This window comes from Phoxinus phoxinus, assembly GCF_949152265.1.
Source record: "Phoxinus phoxinus genome assembly, chromosome: 21".
Lineage (NCBI taxonomy): Eukaryota > Metazoa > Chordata > Actinopteri > Cypriniformes > Leuciscidae > Phoxinus > Phoxinus phoxinus.
Window position 1 is genome coordinate 27,556,962 of NC_136896.1, and position 17,675 is coordinate 27,574,636.

The window sequence follows — 17,675 nt, forward strand, 5'->3', positions numbered from 1 at the left end:
AATGTTTCTTCATTTCAGGCAATAGATATCTCTCTGAAGAATTCCACGCCCTGGTTGGTCCTGGCTGGTTCGGGGGGGCTTGCCAATCTTGTGTGTGACATCGTGGAGAACGTGCAATCTGCTCCGATGCCCTCAACTGGAGGAGCAGAGAAGGAGGACGGGACTCCCAGCATGGAGCTTAGAGAACGATTGGCGGAGAAAGTGAAGATATACTTTCCTTCAGAGCAGGAGATGGACAAACATGTTGACAGGGTAAATGTTACACTCTTTACTCGATCATATAACATCCAAATACTAAAACTGAATTGTTTTTTAGTGCTGTTTTTTCTTCTTCTTGTTGCTTGGCTGGTACCTGAAAGGTTTTAAGCATCTACCAAAACAAAGACCTCATCTGCATTTATAACGCGGAACAGGAAGGAGCGGATGATTTTGACACTGTGATGCTTAAAGTCCTTGTTCAAGGTAAACTTTAAACTGTTTATTACAGTGTTTGAACATCTCTTCAACTTGTAACCCCTTCAGTCTGCAGTGGACCTATTTATTAAATCTTTTTCTGTATATAATTTTGCGCTCTCTCTGTGTGTGGTGTGTGTGTGTGTGTGTGTGTGTGTGTTAGCGAGTAAAAAAAATGTTATGGACAATTCTAATCCCTATACTGATGAGTTGAGGCTTGCTGTAACGTGGAACAGAGTGGACATTGCCAAGAGTGAACTCTTCAATGGAAACATCGACTGGAAGGTAGAGGATTGTGGGAAATATAAATTAGCTTTTAAACTAGGGTTTGTTGTTGAGTGTTCCTGCACTTTAAACCGTACAACAGGGCACTAGAAAAGACTAGAATGCTTGAACTGATTACATGTATACCTTGATATTGGTCACTTTGGATAAAGTGGCAAAATTAAAATATCTAAAGGTGGGATAAAATGTTTATATACACTATTGTTCAAATTCAAAAGTTTGAACAATAGTGCTAAAGTTAAAGTGAAAAAGCATAATAGGACCCCTTTAAGGCGAGACATGGCAGGCAAAAACACTTTTTCTCACTGGTCAATTTTGAGATTTTGGGATATTTGTCTTTAATAACATGTCTACTTTCAGACTTGTGGTGAAAAAAGTCTGAAATACACATTTAGGTCTTTATTTTACTACACTTTGTCTGTTTGCGTCTGTAGATTTCTCATAAATTCAACAAAAGTTGCTGTTATAAATCATCCCGCTGCTCCGCGATCGCTGTCTGCACCCCGTCATCACATACACTGTTAGAAATCTCTCTACAATGCTGTCAGATCCAAATATGGTCATTTCCTTTTTATCAGCAACCAATCGAGAAAGTAAAAGGGCTGAATCTCATTGGCTGATGCTAAATTTTTAAAGCCCGTTTTCTCAAAATGACTTTTCTCTCATACTCCAAGTCTGAAATCTCCACTTCAGTAGCACCTATGTACACCAAACTTTCCAGTCTTATACCTAGTTATATTATAAAGACATTTACTGAGGGATTTGTAAATGTATTATTCATAGCCTGATTTATATCACACTTTATTCCAAAAAACATGGCGATTAAGGCTATTGACAGTATATTCTGATTTACAGGATAACAAAAGTAGATATCCATAAATCCCTCTGTATTTTTTTCCCCATCTAATATGTGAACACAATGAAAAAATAATTTTGAACCTGGCTTTATCCAATACTCAGATTTCGTTTTTTTAAATGTATGCAAATTAGCGCATATTTACTTAGATATTGCCTAATTTACATATTTAAACATTAAATTACAGAAAACTAGTAATACATTTTTTTTCTCATCTTAAAGTGGCATTAAGCAACTTTTGATGTTAAAAATACCCGTTTTTCTAACCCATACATGCTTAAACAATTGCCTGATGGGCTAAATGAGCCCTTCTCTGATCACTGAGATTGTCTCTATAATCCTGTAAAGTAAAATAAATAAGAAGGATTCGGGCCGGAATTTTAGACTGGGCGTGACGTCATGCGCGTTCACGGCACGCTCACATAGCTATGTCTGGCAGGTTTGTGTATTCGCCGGCATTCTCCGTAGAAGATGGATTGTAAGAGACCTGCTTGTAGTTCATTTCAAACACCAACGCAAACTCCACGTAAGATTAAAAAAAAAGAAAACTTTTGTCTACTCTAGTGCAACCAAAAGGGCCAAATTGGACTCAGACAGGCGTCGGAATAAGACGAGAGTAAACATAGGGAAGGCTTTCAACAAATGGAGACATCTCCGGTCTGCTCTAGGGCTCAAACGGGATGCTCCGTTAAATAAATCTGCACTACATGTAGTTTAATGATTTGCTATTCGATTAAAACAGTTCAAATATCTTGAGTGTGATATAAAATGCTGATATATAAGTTAGATAATTTAGGATAATTAATTAGGATGTATTGCTATTGGAATATGCTACTTAGCAGATCAATAAAACAGGCTAAACCCCCCCAAATCTTCGGCGGATTAGCCTGTTTGGCTTTTATGGTAACGTCATAGTGCCATTTAATTGTTTATTACCTTGAGACAATTGAGTGTACTTTTTTGACCGACTGTGTAGCTTTGAGCTTTTACAAAGTAACAACTTATATTGTTCATGAACGTGTTTCCATAATAATACAATCATAAGTGGATACAGTAAACGCATAACACAGTTCAACATGGAGATAGATGGAAATAAAAAACGAAGTTTTCTACTACCCCCGTTTTTCCCTCACACATAAGTGTGTAATTTACTCAATTGCCTTTCCTTTCACATATTTAAAATGACTTGCAGATTTATAACTTTATTACCTCTGAAGACATTATGATTGTAAACAAAAGATCTGCGCTGATGCTCCTTTGGTTATGAACAGCTCGTGCTCGTGCAAGCGTGCGTGTGCGTGTGGTCCATGAGCGTGCACATCTCTGGCTGCAGTTTCGCTTGCCGCCAGAGGTGGCATAGTTCTGCAAAAACTCAGAATCTTGTGCTATGCACCTTTAATGTAGGTAATCAACTGGGAACGTTTCATGGTGATATCTGCTAAAATGTACCCTATTCACCTGTAGTGTCTCACCTTAAATAGTTAATAATATTTCACAATATTACTGTTTTTACTGTATTTTTGATCAAATAAATGCAGCCTTGGTGAGCAGTTTTTCTGGTATGTGGTGATAACCTGGTATTTCTTTCCTGGCACATGCAGTACGATGATCTGAAAGATTCCATGACTGACGCGCTGATGAACAATAAACCCCAGTTTGTGCGTCTCTTCATTGATCATGGTCTGAACATTTTGAGCTACCTGACTTACGAAAAACTGGAAGATCTTTACAACTCCATCCCTGACACCAGCCAGGTCGGCAAACTGCTGCAGCATATCCTGAAGGAGCGCAGGAACGAGTCCAGAAACGAAATGAAGTACCGCATTAGCATTTATGAGGTGAGATCTGAAAATTAGCGAACAAAAATCGGCAGATTAATTAATGTGTTAGCCCTCTATTTCCCTTTGAAAACTATTATAAAGTAAACTCATAACATTAAACTTATTGTGTTGTTCATAATCTGGGCTTATCTGCTTGCTTGAAGAATGCATCATCAATAAGATGTATACTGAATCTGATCTTTTAAAATCACTAAGTATTTTTACGTTAAGCATTGTAGAATGTCTCACTGTTTTTTAATGAAATACTGTGATGATTGTATATGGATCATAAGTGCCCAAAACTTGCAGTTTGTTCACATATATTTGTTTTTCTTCTTTTGAGAGGTAAATATTTGTTGATCAAAACTGTTGCAAAATTGACAGGCCTGTGCTGCAGTTCTTTAGATTAATCGACGATCAGCTTTCTTTTAAGTTGCACATTGATAAACTGGTACAAAAGCTCAAATTAAAAATAGGATTTTATTTTAGAAATAAAGCCTGTTTTTCAAAACCAGGAGGAGATTGGAAAACCAGGAGGAGATTGGTTGCTACCACCTTTCTCACTGCACTCGATTATGGTGATCTGATTCTGCTTTATAGAAATGCGCCTGATCGATGTTTGTCTCTGTTGGATACTGTCTACCATAATGCATTAAGATTTGTGACTGGATGTAAGGCATCAGTACATCATTGTACCTTGTACAAAATGACAAACTGGCCCTCATTGTCAGTAAGGAGACATTCCAGACACCTGGAACACATTACAGACTGATCTGCAATTGCGAACTCTGATCTCATTTGGTGAATTTAAACATCGTATGAAAGTGTTAGAAATAGATGCCATAAATTGTCACAGTTTTTAAAATACCTAAATCACTTTATACCTATGGTAGGCGTGAATTTTATTTTTGGGTAGTCTGATGTTGATGTAGTTTGTGTATGTATCTTGAGGATCTTGTTTAAATGTTGTTGTATATGCTTGGTGATCATATTTATAACTATGCGTTGTTAGTATGCTGCCATTTTGGCCAGGTTTTAAATCTCAATGAGATCATCTGGTTAAATAAAGGTAAAATAAAAAATAGATGTTTTGCCAGCTAGTCATGTGACTGAAAACTATGAATCTGCGCTGTTTTAAATTTCACCGATTTCTCATCCCAGGTGTCCCAACTGCTGGAGCATCTGTTAGGGGAGGTATGCCAGCCCATCTACAACTCTGTACTGAAGGTGGACACTAATTCTACCAAAAGGAAAGCTTTTAAGGTACCAGACTTACCTTAGAATTTAAATACTGTATGTCTAGTCTGAATCCCCCCCCCCCCCCCCCCCCCCCCCCCCCCCCCCTTCTTCCATTTCTGCTCGGTCCCCAAAAATAAAATGTCTTTAAATACCACCCTTCAGAAAGCATGCCAGGTCCTGCAGGGGGAGTGTGACTATCGGAAGAAGCCGTGTGATCACCCGTGGTTATGTCTCTTCATCTGGGCAGTGCTGCAGAACCGCAGTGAGATGGCCATCTTCTGCTGGGAAATGGTAACATGTTTCTGATGAGTTACTGTCATATTGTTAGGGATGCTGCACCATGTATCATTTATGGAGCGATTTCAGAGATTTTATGTTCTGTCATTATTGGTCATATTGGATATTTATTTTGTTTTATTTTTAGATTACATGAAAACTCACTTAAAGTTAATATTCAACCAAATGTATTTACTGCCAAAGTAAAATCTTTAGCAAACCTCAAAATGAGTATCACACATCTCGGGTGTGTGATTGTTTATATTGTCGCAGGATGCAAATTGTATTATCGCACTGTTCTGCTACATACAGTATACTTAAAGTGATATATATCATATAATAAACCTAAATTTCTTAACTTTTTTTATTTTTAACTTTACCTGCATAAATACGGTAAACTCACATGAAGCAATTTATACTATATAGCAAATCTCAACTGCTTGAATTTTATTTAATCATAAAATGTAACCGTTTTCACCTAGCTCTTTATATGAAGTTGGATATAAAAGTATGTCCAACATTATCTGTTTACATACAGCAATATACACTATATAGCAAAAAGTAACTGATTGATTGGTGCAAAATTGTTATCACTGTATTGTTTCTAGATTAACTATACTATCAGCTAGCTCTAATCTTCTAAATGCAACTGTGTGGAATCAACATCATGATTTTTTGTAATGCAGTTTGAAACGGTGTATTGAGAAAAGCTCAATAGAAAATGTATTTTATATATATATATATATATATATATATATATATATATATATATATATATATATATATATATATATATATATAAAATATAATTTTTTTTTTTTTTTTCCTAAACTTTGAGCATTTAAAATGACCAATTTTAGTTTTAATTACAGTATTTAATAATAGAAAATATTGAGGAAACCTTATTTGTCAGCCATTTATCAAAAGTGAAATGTATAAAAGTAAATGTTCTGCACAGCATCGCTCTGATCTGTGCTGCTGTTCTCGCAGTGTGGCGAGTCGGTACTGACGGCTCTGGGAGGATGTAAACTGTTGAGGGAGCTGTCTAAACTGGGGATTGAGACCGAGGCCAAGCTGTCCATGAAGGAGTTGGCCCAGAAGTTTGAGAATATGGCTCACGGTATGATGCGTGAAAATATTCAGTTTTTGGCATCTTATAAACGTTCTAGAGATAAAACCCTGTTTTCTTCCGTGGCATTTTTTGACAGATGTGTTTAGCATGTGCTACCAAACCAAAGCCAGTGATTCCTATAAGCTACTGATTCGCATGTCTAGAATGTGGGGTGACGCCACCTGTCTGAAGATGGCCATGGCTGCTGACGCCCGTATTTTCTTCAGCCACGATGGAGTACAGGTCTTTTGACATGCAAACAGGCATTAATAACATTGTTTGGTTTTGATAAGTGTTTTGTCTCTTTTTTTTTTCTTAAATAGTCTCTTTTTTTTAGTCGATGCTGTCTCAGATCTGGTGGGGTGAGATGGAAAGAGGAACTGAGCTCTGGAAACTTGCACTGGCCATGGTCATTCCTCCTCTCTGCTACACCAACCTCATCAAATTCAAGTCAGTACATCAACCATGTAACTTTCCGGTAACACTTTACAATAAGGTCGCATTAGTGAACATTAGTTAATGCATAAAAGGTCCCGTTTTTCCTGTGTTTTTGAAGCTTTGATTGTGTTTACAGTGTGCAATATAACATGTTCATGTTTCGATTGTAAAAAAACACAGTATTTTTCACAAAATTTACTTATCTGTATACCGCTGTTTTCACTGTCCTAAAAACGAGCTGATGACTTCCTTGTTCTATGAAGAAATACGTTACGAGTTCTGATTGTGCCAGCGGTTCCTGTGTTGTGATTCGACAGCAGCTTAGTGCACGTTGCCCGGAAAGGTCACGCCTCTTACCATTACGTGGAGATGCATGGCTCGGTGTTATTGTTAACATGGCCAAACAAAGGTGATTTGACTCCGGGATGAAAATTACAGCGCCTCGACGACATGGCAACAAACACTCTACAAACGCAACTCTTCCAAACGCAACAAGACCCCGCCCCCTTTTTTTGTGTATTAAAGCAGGAAGTAATCCAAACTGGCCGTTCGCTGTAGGCTTTGAAAGGGGACTTCTGTTAAATAAAATATCTCGCTTGGCATTGAACTTTGAGCTTTATAATTTTACAGGTATTATTTATGCTCTAACAGCAACATTACACATTACATTTTTTTAAAGTAAGAACAGGACCTTTAACTAACATTAACAAATAATAAATATTTCAGCAAATATAATGATCATTGTTAATGTTAGTTAATAAAAAATACAACTGCTCATTGTTAGTCGATGTTAGAACAGGTCTGTTAAATATTATTTACTGATAAAACTTTTGATTTTAATGTGTTAGTAAATGTTGAAATTAACATTAACCAAGATTAATAAATGCTTTAGACGTATTTTTCATTATTAATACCAATGTTGATCATTTTATTTGACAGGATGGAGTAAAAGACAAACCAACTAATGCCACAAATCATCACAAACAAATTCTAATTTATTGCTAATATTTGCAGAAATTTGACATAAAAAGAATTTTGACATTCCATAAATACAGTCCCATTAAAATAATGTTGTGGGGAAACTGAAAGCATTTTGAACAAACCTAAAGATTACATTTGTGAGGTTTTTACCCCACATCTGGGTCAAAAAAGACCCGAACAGTAAACAAGGCTTAAATTGATTTATTACAGTACCTGTCAAAAGTTTGAAAATATATATATTTTTTACATTTACATTTAGTCATTTAGCAGACGCCTTTATCCAAAGCGACTTACAACTGAGGACTACAACAAGCGAGTCATCGTGAAGAAGCAAAAATAACGCAAGAAGTGCTCAAAATACAAAGTTCTGGCATTGCTCAGAGTAGCAAGCCAAAACAAGGGAGGGTAAAGGAGAGGGGTTTTTTTTTAATTTTTTTATTTTTTTTATGTCAAGTGCTCACGGAAGAGATGAGTTTTCAGTTGTCTTTTGAATGTGGTCAGGGATTCTGCATTCCGGACGAGGGTAGGGAGATCATTCCACCAGCAAGGAACCGTGAATGAGAATGTTCTGGAGAGTGATTTTGTGGCTCTCTGTGATGGTACCACGAGCCGTCGCTCATTGACCGATCGCAGGCTTCTGGTAGGGATGTAGACTCGTAGGAGCGAGTGAAAGTAGGAGGGAGCTGAGCCTGTGGTCGATCTGTAAGCGAGCGTCAATGCCTTGAACTTGATGCGAGCAGCGAGTGGTAGCCAGTGCAGAGAGATGAACAGAGGAGTGACGTGGGCCCTTTTGGGCTCGTTGAAGACAAGACGGGCTGCAGCATTCTGGATCATTTGTAGAGGTTTAATTGCACATGATGGAAGACCAGCCAGAAGAGCATTGCAGTAATCAAGCCTAGAGATAACCAAGGCCTGGGCGAGAAGTTGTGTTGCATGCTCAGTTAGGAAGGGCCTGATCTTCCTGATGTTGTGCAGTGCAAACCTGCATGATCGAGCTGTCTTTGTGATGTGGTCTGTGAAGGTCAGATGCTCATCAAATGTTACTCCAAGGTTTCTGACCGACCTTGATGGGGTGATTAAAGTTGAATCTAGCTGGATAGTGAAGTCGTGCTGTAGGGATGGATTGGCAGGGAGGACGAGAAGCTCAGTCTTTGCCAGGTTGAGCTGCAGGTGATGTTCCTTCATCCACGCCGAGATGTCCGCCAGACAGCTTGAGATACGTTTAGCTACTGTGGGATCATCAGGTGGAAATGAGAGGTAGAGCTGGGTGTCATCAGCATAGCAATGGTAAGAGAAGCCATGTGCCTGTATAATGGGTCCCAGTGATGTGGTGTAAATGGAGAAGAGGAGCGGTCCAAGAACTGAACCCTGAGGAACCCCTGTAGTCAGTTGATGTTCTTTGGATACCTCGCCACTCCATGCGACCCTGAAGGACCTACCTGTGAGATAGGACTCAAACCAGTGGAGAGGAGTTCCTGTGATGCCCAGTGATGAGAGGGTGGACAGGAGGATCTGATGATTCACGGTGTTGAAGGCAGCAGACAGATCCAGGAAAATGAGGACTGATGATTTGGAGGCAGCTTTTGCGATCCGTAGGGCTTCTGTGACTGACAGCAATGCAGTCTCGGTTGAATGCCCTTTCTTGAAGCCAGATTGGTTTACGTCTAGTTGGTTGGTCAGAGAGAGGAAGGATGTTACTTGGTTGAAGGCAACTCGTTCAAGTGTTTTCGCAATGAATGGTAGGAGAGAGACAGGTTTTTAAAGTCTGTTATACCCACCAAGGCTGCATTTATTTCAAAAGTGACAGTGAAGACATTTATAATGTTACAAAATATGTCTGTTTAATAAATGCTTTAATACATTTAATAAATAAATGCTGTTAATTTAACGGTCTATCAAAGAATTAAAATCAGAATCAAGAAGCACAACTTTTTTCAACAATAATAATAATAAGAATTGGTACCCTAGCATCAAATCAGCATATCAGAATGATTTCTGAAGCATCATGTGACACTGAAGTAATGATGCTGAAAATTCAAAAACCATTCTTTCAATTTGTATTAATATTTTAAAATATATTACTGCTTTTACTGTATTTTTGATTAAATAAATGGAGCCTTGGAGCAGAAGAGACTTCTTCCAAAAATGTAAAAAAATAAAAGTATATCCAAACTTTTGACACGTACTGTACAGCATTCCCAAGAAAAAAATTAGTTTGATACATTGATTACAAAAAAAGAAACAAATGAAGTAACACCTGGTAAATGTCTTAATGAATAAGCAGCATCACCCAGTGATGTGTTAACTAATACTTCCATTTTTACAAGCTGTGAGTTTAACGTTTGAAATCTATTGCTTATTAGGAATGACCAATTTATTTATTTCTCACAGGAAAGAGGATCGCGCAGAAGACAAATCGGTGATGGTACCTCCACCCTCAGCAACAGACTGTCACTACACAGAAACGGTCTTCTCCTTCAATGACATCAAACACCAGTAAATTAGCTTTTATTTAATACATCATGCATAAATATAAGATCTCTGTAGACCAACATACCTTCATCTGTGTTCTTCTTATGATATTTAGCAGTGAAGCAGAGCAAGAGGAGCCTAATATGATCAGACGACCAACAAAAGGTTTGACTGTTCAGTTTGAAACCCATGGGTTAATGAACAATTTTCACAGATTTGTTCATTAAATATCTTTTTTTGGCTTTTTATTTAATCGGGTTGACCGAAATTTGTTGCCCTTATTACTTTTCCCTGTTTCTTCCTTCCTGTAACAGGTACTCTTGCACACGGCAAACCTAAGCTGCCCTTTCTGGTTTCCCGCTGGAGGCAATACTGGTACGCTCCTGTCACTTCATTTATCGGCAACGTTCTGATGTACTTCCTGTTCCTGTTTCTGTACGCCTACGTGCTATTGGTCGACTTCAAGCCACCTCCCCCTTATGGTCCTGCCCCTTCGGAGTATGTGCTGTATTTCTGGGTTTTCACGATCGTGTGTGAGGAGATTCGAGAGGTTGGTGGCGACACGTGTGCTTCACTTGTAGAAAATCAGCTTACGAGTGATCAGTGTTGGGGGTAACGCATTACAACTAATGCCAGTTATGTAATCAGATTACTACTTTCAAGTAACTATTAAAAAATGCGTTACTTTTAAATTTACAACAAAGTAATTTTTTTCAAATAAATAATTCGTTACTTCTGTTTTCCCATTTGTTGAGTGACAGCTCTCTTGCCTACATGTTGGGTGAGTGCAGAGGCTTTTTGTGCGCAGTGTAAACGTGATATTATAGTTTTTGAGTTTCATAGTACATGTTGTTGTAGTTCTAGACTACAGATATACTCGCATGCAGTATTCTAAATTAATAAAATGGGGAAATGCAAACTCAGAAAACTATGCAAACCTGGAATAATTAAATGTTAAATAACACAAATATACTATATACTATGTATTTAATCTCACTTTATTAACCAATGTATTTGCTACTGACCTTTGATGATCCAATTCCACCATACAAATCAGCAAAAATTACTTTAGTTAAATATCACATTTGTGTTTCTTTATATTTTTGCAATCCTATTCTTCTGTGATCCAGAATGGGCAGCACATCTGAAAGGTTTGTTTCTGCACCCTCTACTGTACAGGCTTGAGTTTGCATTTCCTTCAGCCTGAGGCTATTCATTTGACTTCTGGTTTGAAAGGACCTTTACTTTTGCCAAAAATAGAAACTTTTTTTTGTTGTTATTTAAAAACAAACAAGCGAGCCCAGGTGAGAAAAAGTAACGCAAAAATAATTCCTTTTAATAAATAAATGTAATAATTAAAAGCATTACTTTTCACAAGAAACTAAGTAACTCGCAATGAGTAACTTTTTTCGGGAGTAACCTAATATTGCATAATATTCTATAATATAACATTACTTTTAAAAGTAACTTTCCCCAACACTGCAAGTGATACAAAGAAATGAGAAAGAGTTTTTCAGTTGAGTGATGATTAATCCATCCATTTATTCTACTTTCTCCTGTCTTTCAATCCCAGGCGTTCATTGTGGGCAGTAAGACATTTACTCAGAGTTTGATGCTGTATGCTCAGGATGTGTGGAATAAGTGTGATGTTCTTGCCATCTCCCTCTTCATTGCTGGTCTGTGCTGCAGGTAATGGCCTTTGACAGTCCTGCAAGTTTACATAAAAAATATTAAGCAGCAAAAAAGTTTTTAACATTGCTAAAAATAAGATACAGGTACGTTTCTTGAGCAGCAAATTTGCATATTAGAATGATTTCTGAAGGATCATGTAACACCGAAGACTGGAGTAACGATGCTGAAAATTCAGCTTTGATCACAGAAATAAATTGCATGTTAAAATATATTAAAATAGAAAAGTTATTTTACATTTTAAATCATATTCACAATATTATTATTAATTTTTTTTATCAAATATATGAAGCCAGTATACAGTATATAATATACCGCACAGTATATTTTACTACACTATTTTTTTATAGAGACTTTTCCTTTTTATATTTTAAAAACACATGATAGATAAAATCTTTCAAGTATTGCAGGCTGTGGTGTCAATTTAGCAGTTATGTACTAAATATTCATCATACCTGTGTTCATTCTACTACATGTTTTTGTAATCACCTGTATATGTGCCTGTGTGTCTGTCTCAGGATGTTCAAATCGTCATACAGCATGGGACGTGGTATACTGTGTATTGACTACATGATCTTCACACTCCGACTCATTCACATTTTCGCTGTTCACAGACAGCTGGGTCCCAAAATCATCATACTTGTCAAAATGGTGAGACAAACAGAAAAACGTTGTAGTTCTAGTTTTAGTGAAAATTAAGCGTTCAATTAGAACCCTCCCTCATTACGAACACTGGTTCTGTCTAAAGAGGTAGAAGGAAGATTTAGACTTTTAAAACTTTACAGCTTAGTTAACATTTTTGGTAACACTTTAATATTAAGGTACACATTCACTATTACCTCATTGCTTATTAGCATGCATATGTACTGGCATATTGGCTGTTAATTCATACTTATAAAGCACATATTAATGCCTTATCCAGCATGACCATATTCTACAACTAATAGACCATTAACTGAGTTTATATTTAATAATGTGCTAGTAATATGCATGTCAGTAATATGAAAGTTAATAGTAAATATGTGTACCTTAATATAAAGTGTTACCATGATTTTTGTTTGATATTAGGAATTGAGGGACAAGTTGAAATTATGTTCTGTGGTGATCAACATCATGTCACAGATTCTATCTATAGAGTTGAAAATGGGTTAATTGATCATTAATTCTGTGTTATAAATGTCTTTATTGACTTCTTTAGATATTGACTTCTTTAGATGCTAAAATCTCACTGTGTGTCGAACATATTCCAGATGTAAAAAGTAAATAAAGCAAAAAAAAATATATATATATATCAGTAGGCTACTTGAAAAATGCCGGAGACCATTATATTCACTAAATCACTCCTCTCTATTTTGTTTGAATGTTTTTGAACACAGATAAAGGATGCGTTCTTCTTCTTATTCTTTCTGGCGGTGTGGCTGAGTGCGTATGGAGTGGCCAATCAAGCTCTACTATATACATACGATCCAAGCCCTACCAGAGCGTTTCGTCGAGTATTGTACAGACCATATTTGCATATATTTGGACAGATTCCTGTGGAAGAAATAGACAGTATGCTCACTTCTGATTTACACTTCACTTTACAATTACCGGTAATAATATTTAGCAAGTTTTTGTTAGCATCCACTGAATATATTGTATATTTGTGTGTGTTAAGCTGGCAAGTATTGGGATAGGGACTGCACAGATAATATCACATTGATTGATGAAGGGAAAGAGCCATGTAGAGACACCAGCCACAACTGGCTTGTGGTCATTTTGCTGGTCATCTTCCTACTGGTCACCAACATCCTACTTGTCAACCTGCTCATTGCCACATTCAGGTATTCTTTTTCTGTTCATTCATCCATCTGGTGCATGCAGCCATCAAATCATCCATCCATCCATCCATGTATTTCTCTTCTCCTTGTGTCTGTTTGTGCAGCTATACATTCTCTAAGGTTCAGGAGCGCAGTGACACTTACTGGAAGTTTCAGCGCTATAATCTAATAGTGGAGTATCATTCTCGTCCAAATCTCGCTCCACCCTTCATCATCCTATCCCACATCAACCTCTTTATCAAAAGAAAGCTCCGCAAAGTGAAATCCACCAAAATCCAGCATTTTGGTAAATTATAGTACACCTTTTGGCATGTTAGGGTGTGTTCACACTTGTAGTTCAGTTCTTTTGGTCCCTAACCAAAATGGAAAACGATACATTTAGTCCTGGTTCGCTCACATTGTCATTTTTAAGAATGTTTTTTTTTTTTTTTTTTTGGTGATGTATATTTTGCATCAAAACAATGCCAGGAAGTGCTTTTTAATCAAACTAAACATGCCTAGTGTGAACACACCCAATGATATAGTTCAAAAAGCAGATTTAAAATTTAATGTAAATATTTTATGAATTTGTCTCTTTTTAATAGCCCTCCAATTGAAGGGTAGAGAGGCTAACAAGCTGGTGAAATGGGAGACCTTGCAGAAGGAGAACTTCCTGGCTTTCGAGAGCAAAAAACAAAAAGGGACTGACTCTGAGAGGATGAAACGCATGAGTGCTAAGTGTGTCAATCTGCATGACAAATCACATTTCACTGTTATATAGACATACTCTTACAACTTTCTCACAAGTCGTTAACAGTGGATAAAGAGGGGGTGGAAAATGTCAAGAAAATATGTTATAGATCTTAAGATGCAGTCACATACAGTGCTTGGCATAAGTGAACACACCCATGCTAAAGTTGACTAAAAGAGGAATAAAAAAAATCATCTTTTGGAAATTGATCTTAATGCCTTAATTTAAAAAAATTGGAGGAAAACTTCCAAAAGATGATTTTTTTTTTATTCCTCTTTTTAGTCAACTTCAGCATGGGTGTGTTCACTTATACTTAGCACTGTAAGTGAAATTTTGCAAATCATTGTTCTTTGTTAGTAGTGAAGCGATAGCTCAGTTCACACAGAAGTCACTTTCAAATCGAGCAGCTTTCTGTTGGTCCACCCCGCAATTCAATCTGTGTTGGAAGCTTTTTTGCCCTCACATGAATTTTCAGATCACATGTATTCCTATTAAAATGACTGGATTTCACCCACAAATGTTTTTTTATTTTTTTAATAATCCTGTTTCATTCGGGTGTATGTCGAAATATGGAAGAAAACGTGTCGCTGCTACTTTTCCATTGAGACAGATGTGATTGTAAATCTTTTTACCTCAGATAAATGTGGAATGTTCTGTGCATGTTTCAGGGTGGATGGTGTCCTCAAACATGTTGGCGAGATCAGAGATATTGACCGCAGACTGCGAACATTAGAATCAGAGGTAAAGACACATGATGTGATATCTGTATTGCACTGTATATAGACTGTAGAAGCTGTTGTTCAAAGAGGAATACTCCTCTATATGCAGATGGAGTTCTGTACATCTTCTCTTCAGTGGATTATGGAAGCTATGTCTCAAAGCAGTACGGCGAAGGGCTCTAAAGCACACCCGACACGTAAAGGTACACTTGCTTGTGTCGCAGTACATACATTTGAACTGTGTTTCTCAACTGGTGGTTCACAATTTAAAAATAATAGCATCAAGGAGAGCATGAAAAAAATAGTTTATATATATATATATATATATATATATATATATATATACACAGTGAGGAGAACAAGTATTTGATACACTGCCAATTTACAGGTTTTCCCACTTACAAAGCATGTAGAAGTCTGTAATTTGTATCATAGGTACTAACTGTGAGAGACGGAATCTAAAAAAAAATCCAGAAAATCACATTGTATGATTTTCAAGTAATTAATTTGCATTTTATTGCATGACATAAGTATTTGATACTTAAGAAAAGCATAACTTAATATTTGGTACAGAAATCTTTGTTTGCAATTACAGAGATCATACGTTTCCTGTAGTTCTTGACCAGGTTTGCACACACTGCAGCAGGGATTTTGGACCGCTCCTCCATACAGACCTTCTCCAGATCCTTCAGGTTTCGGGGCTGTCGCTGGGCAATACGGACTTTCAGCTCCCTCCAAAGATTTTCTATTGGGTTTAGGTCTGGAGACTGGCTAGGCCACTCCAGGACCTTGAGATGCTTCTTACGGAGCCACTCCTTAGTTCCCCTGGCTTTGTGTTTCGATCTCGCGATACATGGCCCCATCCATCCTCCCCTCAATACGGTGCAGTCGTCCTGTCTCCTTTGCAGAAAAGCATCCCCAAAGAATGATGTTTCCACCTTCATGCTTCACGGTTGGGATGGTGTTCTTGGGGTTGTACTCATCCTTCTTCTTCCTCCAAACACGGCAAGTGGAGTTTAGACCAAAAAGCTCTATTTTTGTCTCATCAGACCACATGACCTTCTCCCATTCCTCCTCTGGATCATCCAGATGGTCATTGGCAAACTTCAGACGGGCTTGGACATGCGCTGGCTTGAGCAGGGGGACCTTGCGTGCGCTGCAGGATTTTAATCCATGACAGCGTAGTGTGTTACTAATGGTTTTCTTTGAGACTCTGGTCCCAGCTCTCTTCAGGTCATTGACCAGGTCCTGCCATGTAGTTCTGTGCTGATCCCTCACCTTCCTCATGATCATTGATGCCCCACGAGGTGAGATCTTGCATGGTGCCCTAGACCGAGGGAGATTGACCATTATCTTGAACTTCTTCCATTTTCTAATAATTGCGCCAACAGTTGTTGCCTTCTCACCAAGCTGCTTGCCTATTGTCCTGTAGCCCATCCCAGCCTTGTGCGGGTCTACAATTTTATCCCTGATGTCCTTACACAGCTCTCTGGTCTTGGCCATTGTGGAGAGGTTGGAGTCTGTTTGATTGAGTGTGTGGACAGGTGTCTTTTATACAGGTAACGAGTTCAAACAGATGCAGTTAATACAGGTAATGAGTGGAGAACAGGAGGGCTTCTTAAAGAAAAACTAACAGGTCTGTGAGAGCCGGAATTCTTACTGGTTGGTAGGTGATCAAATACTTATGTCATGCAATAAAAAGCAAATTTTGCAAAAAAAATGCAAAAAAGGCCTACACTTTATTGGCTTAATAACTGCTGCGAGGATGACGCACAAGCTCAGTCTGCAGGCAGAGATGACAGTGGGAAATCCTTATTTACCTTTTGAATGTTGAGCGCGTAATTAACTTTTGAATAAATGCTGACGTGGGAAAATGCCCGATTTCCCAACACGTTGAACTGAGCAATCCCATTGTACCATTTTAATAGGCTACTTTTAAACGCATATAGCCCAGTAATGTCAGTTTTATGTATTTTCTAAAAGGGGGCAGGATTTTTGTTGGGAAAGTCGGGGGAGAGACGCACACTTCGATTAGACTGGATAAACACATGTTGCATCTTAATTGTTAAGAAAATTAAATGAAATAAATGAATAAATCAAGCCTTTATTACATAACACTAGGCCAGGGGTGTCCAAACTTTTTTTAGTGAGGGCCAAATACAGAAAAATAAACAAAGGGCCGGGCCACACACTATATTGACACATGAATACTGCGTTTTTACAACCTGGCTTGTTACTCAAGGTCTCAACATAAAAAGGAACAGGAACAAACCGGGTTTAGGTTTTAAAATTTAAAATTAATAAAGAACTGGTTGCATAGCAACGACAGACGCAACGGGAAAGCACGCGCTTGTGAAAAGGAGAAAGCGGTGCAAACTTCGCTCTCCATGATGAGGAGGAAGTACATGATGAGGAAGCTATGATCAGCTGTTCGGCCGAGCTTTCCAAATCGTCTGAGAACGGTTTTCTGTGCTGGGCAATAAGTTTAGCGACTTCATGGCTTGCTGTTGTGGCGTTTTCCTGTATTTTGTTAGCACGAAAAAAAAACTGTTGTTGAGCTTGCAGACTAACTGTCTAACTAACTGTCAGACTAATGTTAGCTGCCATTTGCTTGACTTTCTGTGTTCGTTCGGCACCGGTGTACGATGTGTATCTCTGATGTTTGGTTTCATAGTGCCGACGGACATTATAGTCTTTCATCACAGCAACATCTTCATTGCAAATCAAACAGACACACTTTCCGTTGATTTCTTTGAAAAAATATTCATTTTCCCACCGTGTTTGAA

The 17,675-nt window shown here is 37.8% G+C and overlaps 1 protein-coding gene across 2 annotated transcripts in view; it reads left to right on the forward strand.

Moving 5' to 3' along the window:
• Positions 1-17,675, forward strand: part of LOC306989182 (transient receptor potential cation channel subfamily M member 4-like) — a 74,572-nt gene that overhangs the window by 52,637 nt on the left and 4,260 nt on the right. For both annotated transcript variants that reach the window (XR_013795595.1, XM_079594612.1), the window contains exons 8-27: positions 19-252; positions 360-462; positions 617-738; positions 3,196-3,432; positions 4,576-4,677; positions 4,816-4,944; positions 5,920-6,049; positions 6,138-6,283; positions 6,378-6,490; positions 9,851-9,955; positions 10,047-10,096; positions 10,246-10,481; positions 11,505-11,620; positions 12,139-12,271; positions 12,997-13,171; positions 13,278-13,443; positions 13,545-13,726; positions 14,025-14,157; positions 14,839-14,911; positions 14,999-15,092. Coding sequence is in view for 1 of the 2 variants with exons in the window: in XM_079594612.1 (XP_079450738.1) it covers positions 19-252; positions 360-462; positions 617-738; positions 3,196-3,432; positions 4,576-4,677; positions 4,816-4,944; positions 5,920-6,049; positions 6,138-6,283; positions 6,378-6,490; positions 9,851-9,955; positions 10,047-10,096; positions 10,246-10,481; positions 11,505-11,620; positions 12,139-12,271; positions 12,997-13,171; positions 13,278-13,443; positions 13,545-13,726; positions 14,025-14,157; positions 14,839-14,911; positions 14,999-15,092 (2,779 nt within the window). In the remaining variant the exon portion in view is untranslated. The remainder of the gene's footprint in view (positions 1-18; positions 253-359; positions 463-616; positions 739-3,195; positions 3,433-4,575; positions 4,678-4,815; positions 4,945-5,919; positions 6,050-6,137; positions 6,284-6,377; positions 6,491-9,850; positions 9,956-10,046; positions 10,097-10,245; positions 10,482-11,504; positions 11,621-12,138; positions 12,272-12,996; positions 13,172-13,277; positions 13,444-13,544; positions 13,727-14,024; positions 14,158-14,838; positions 14,912-14,998; positions 15,093-17,675) is intronic.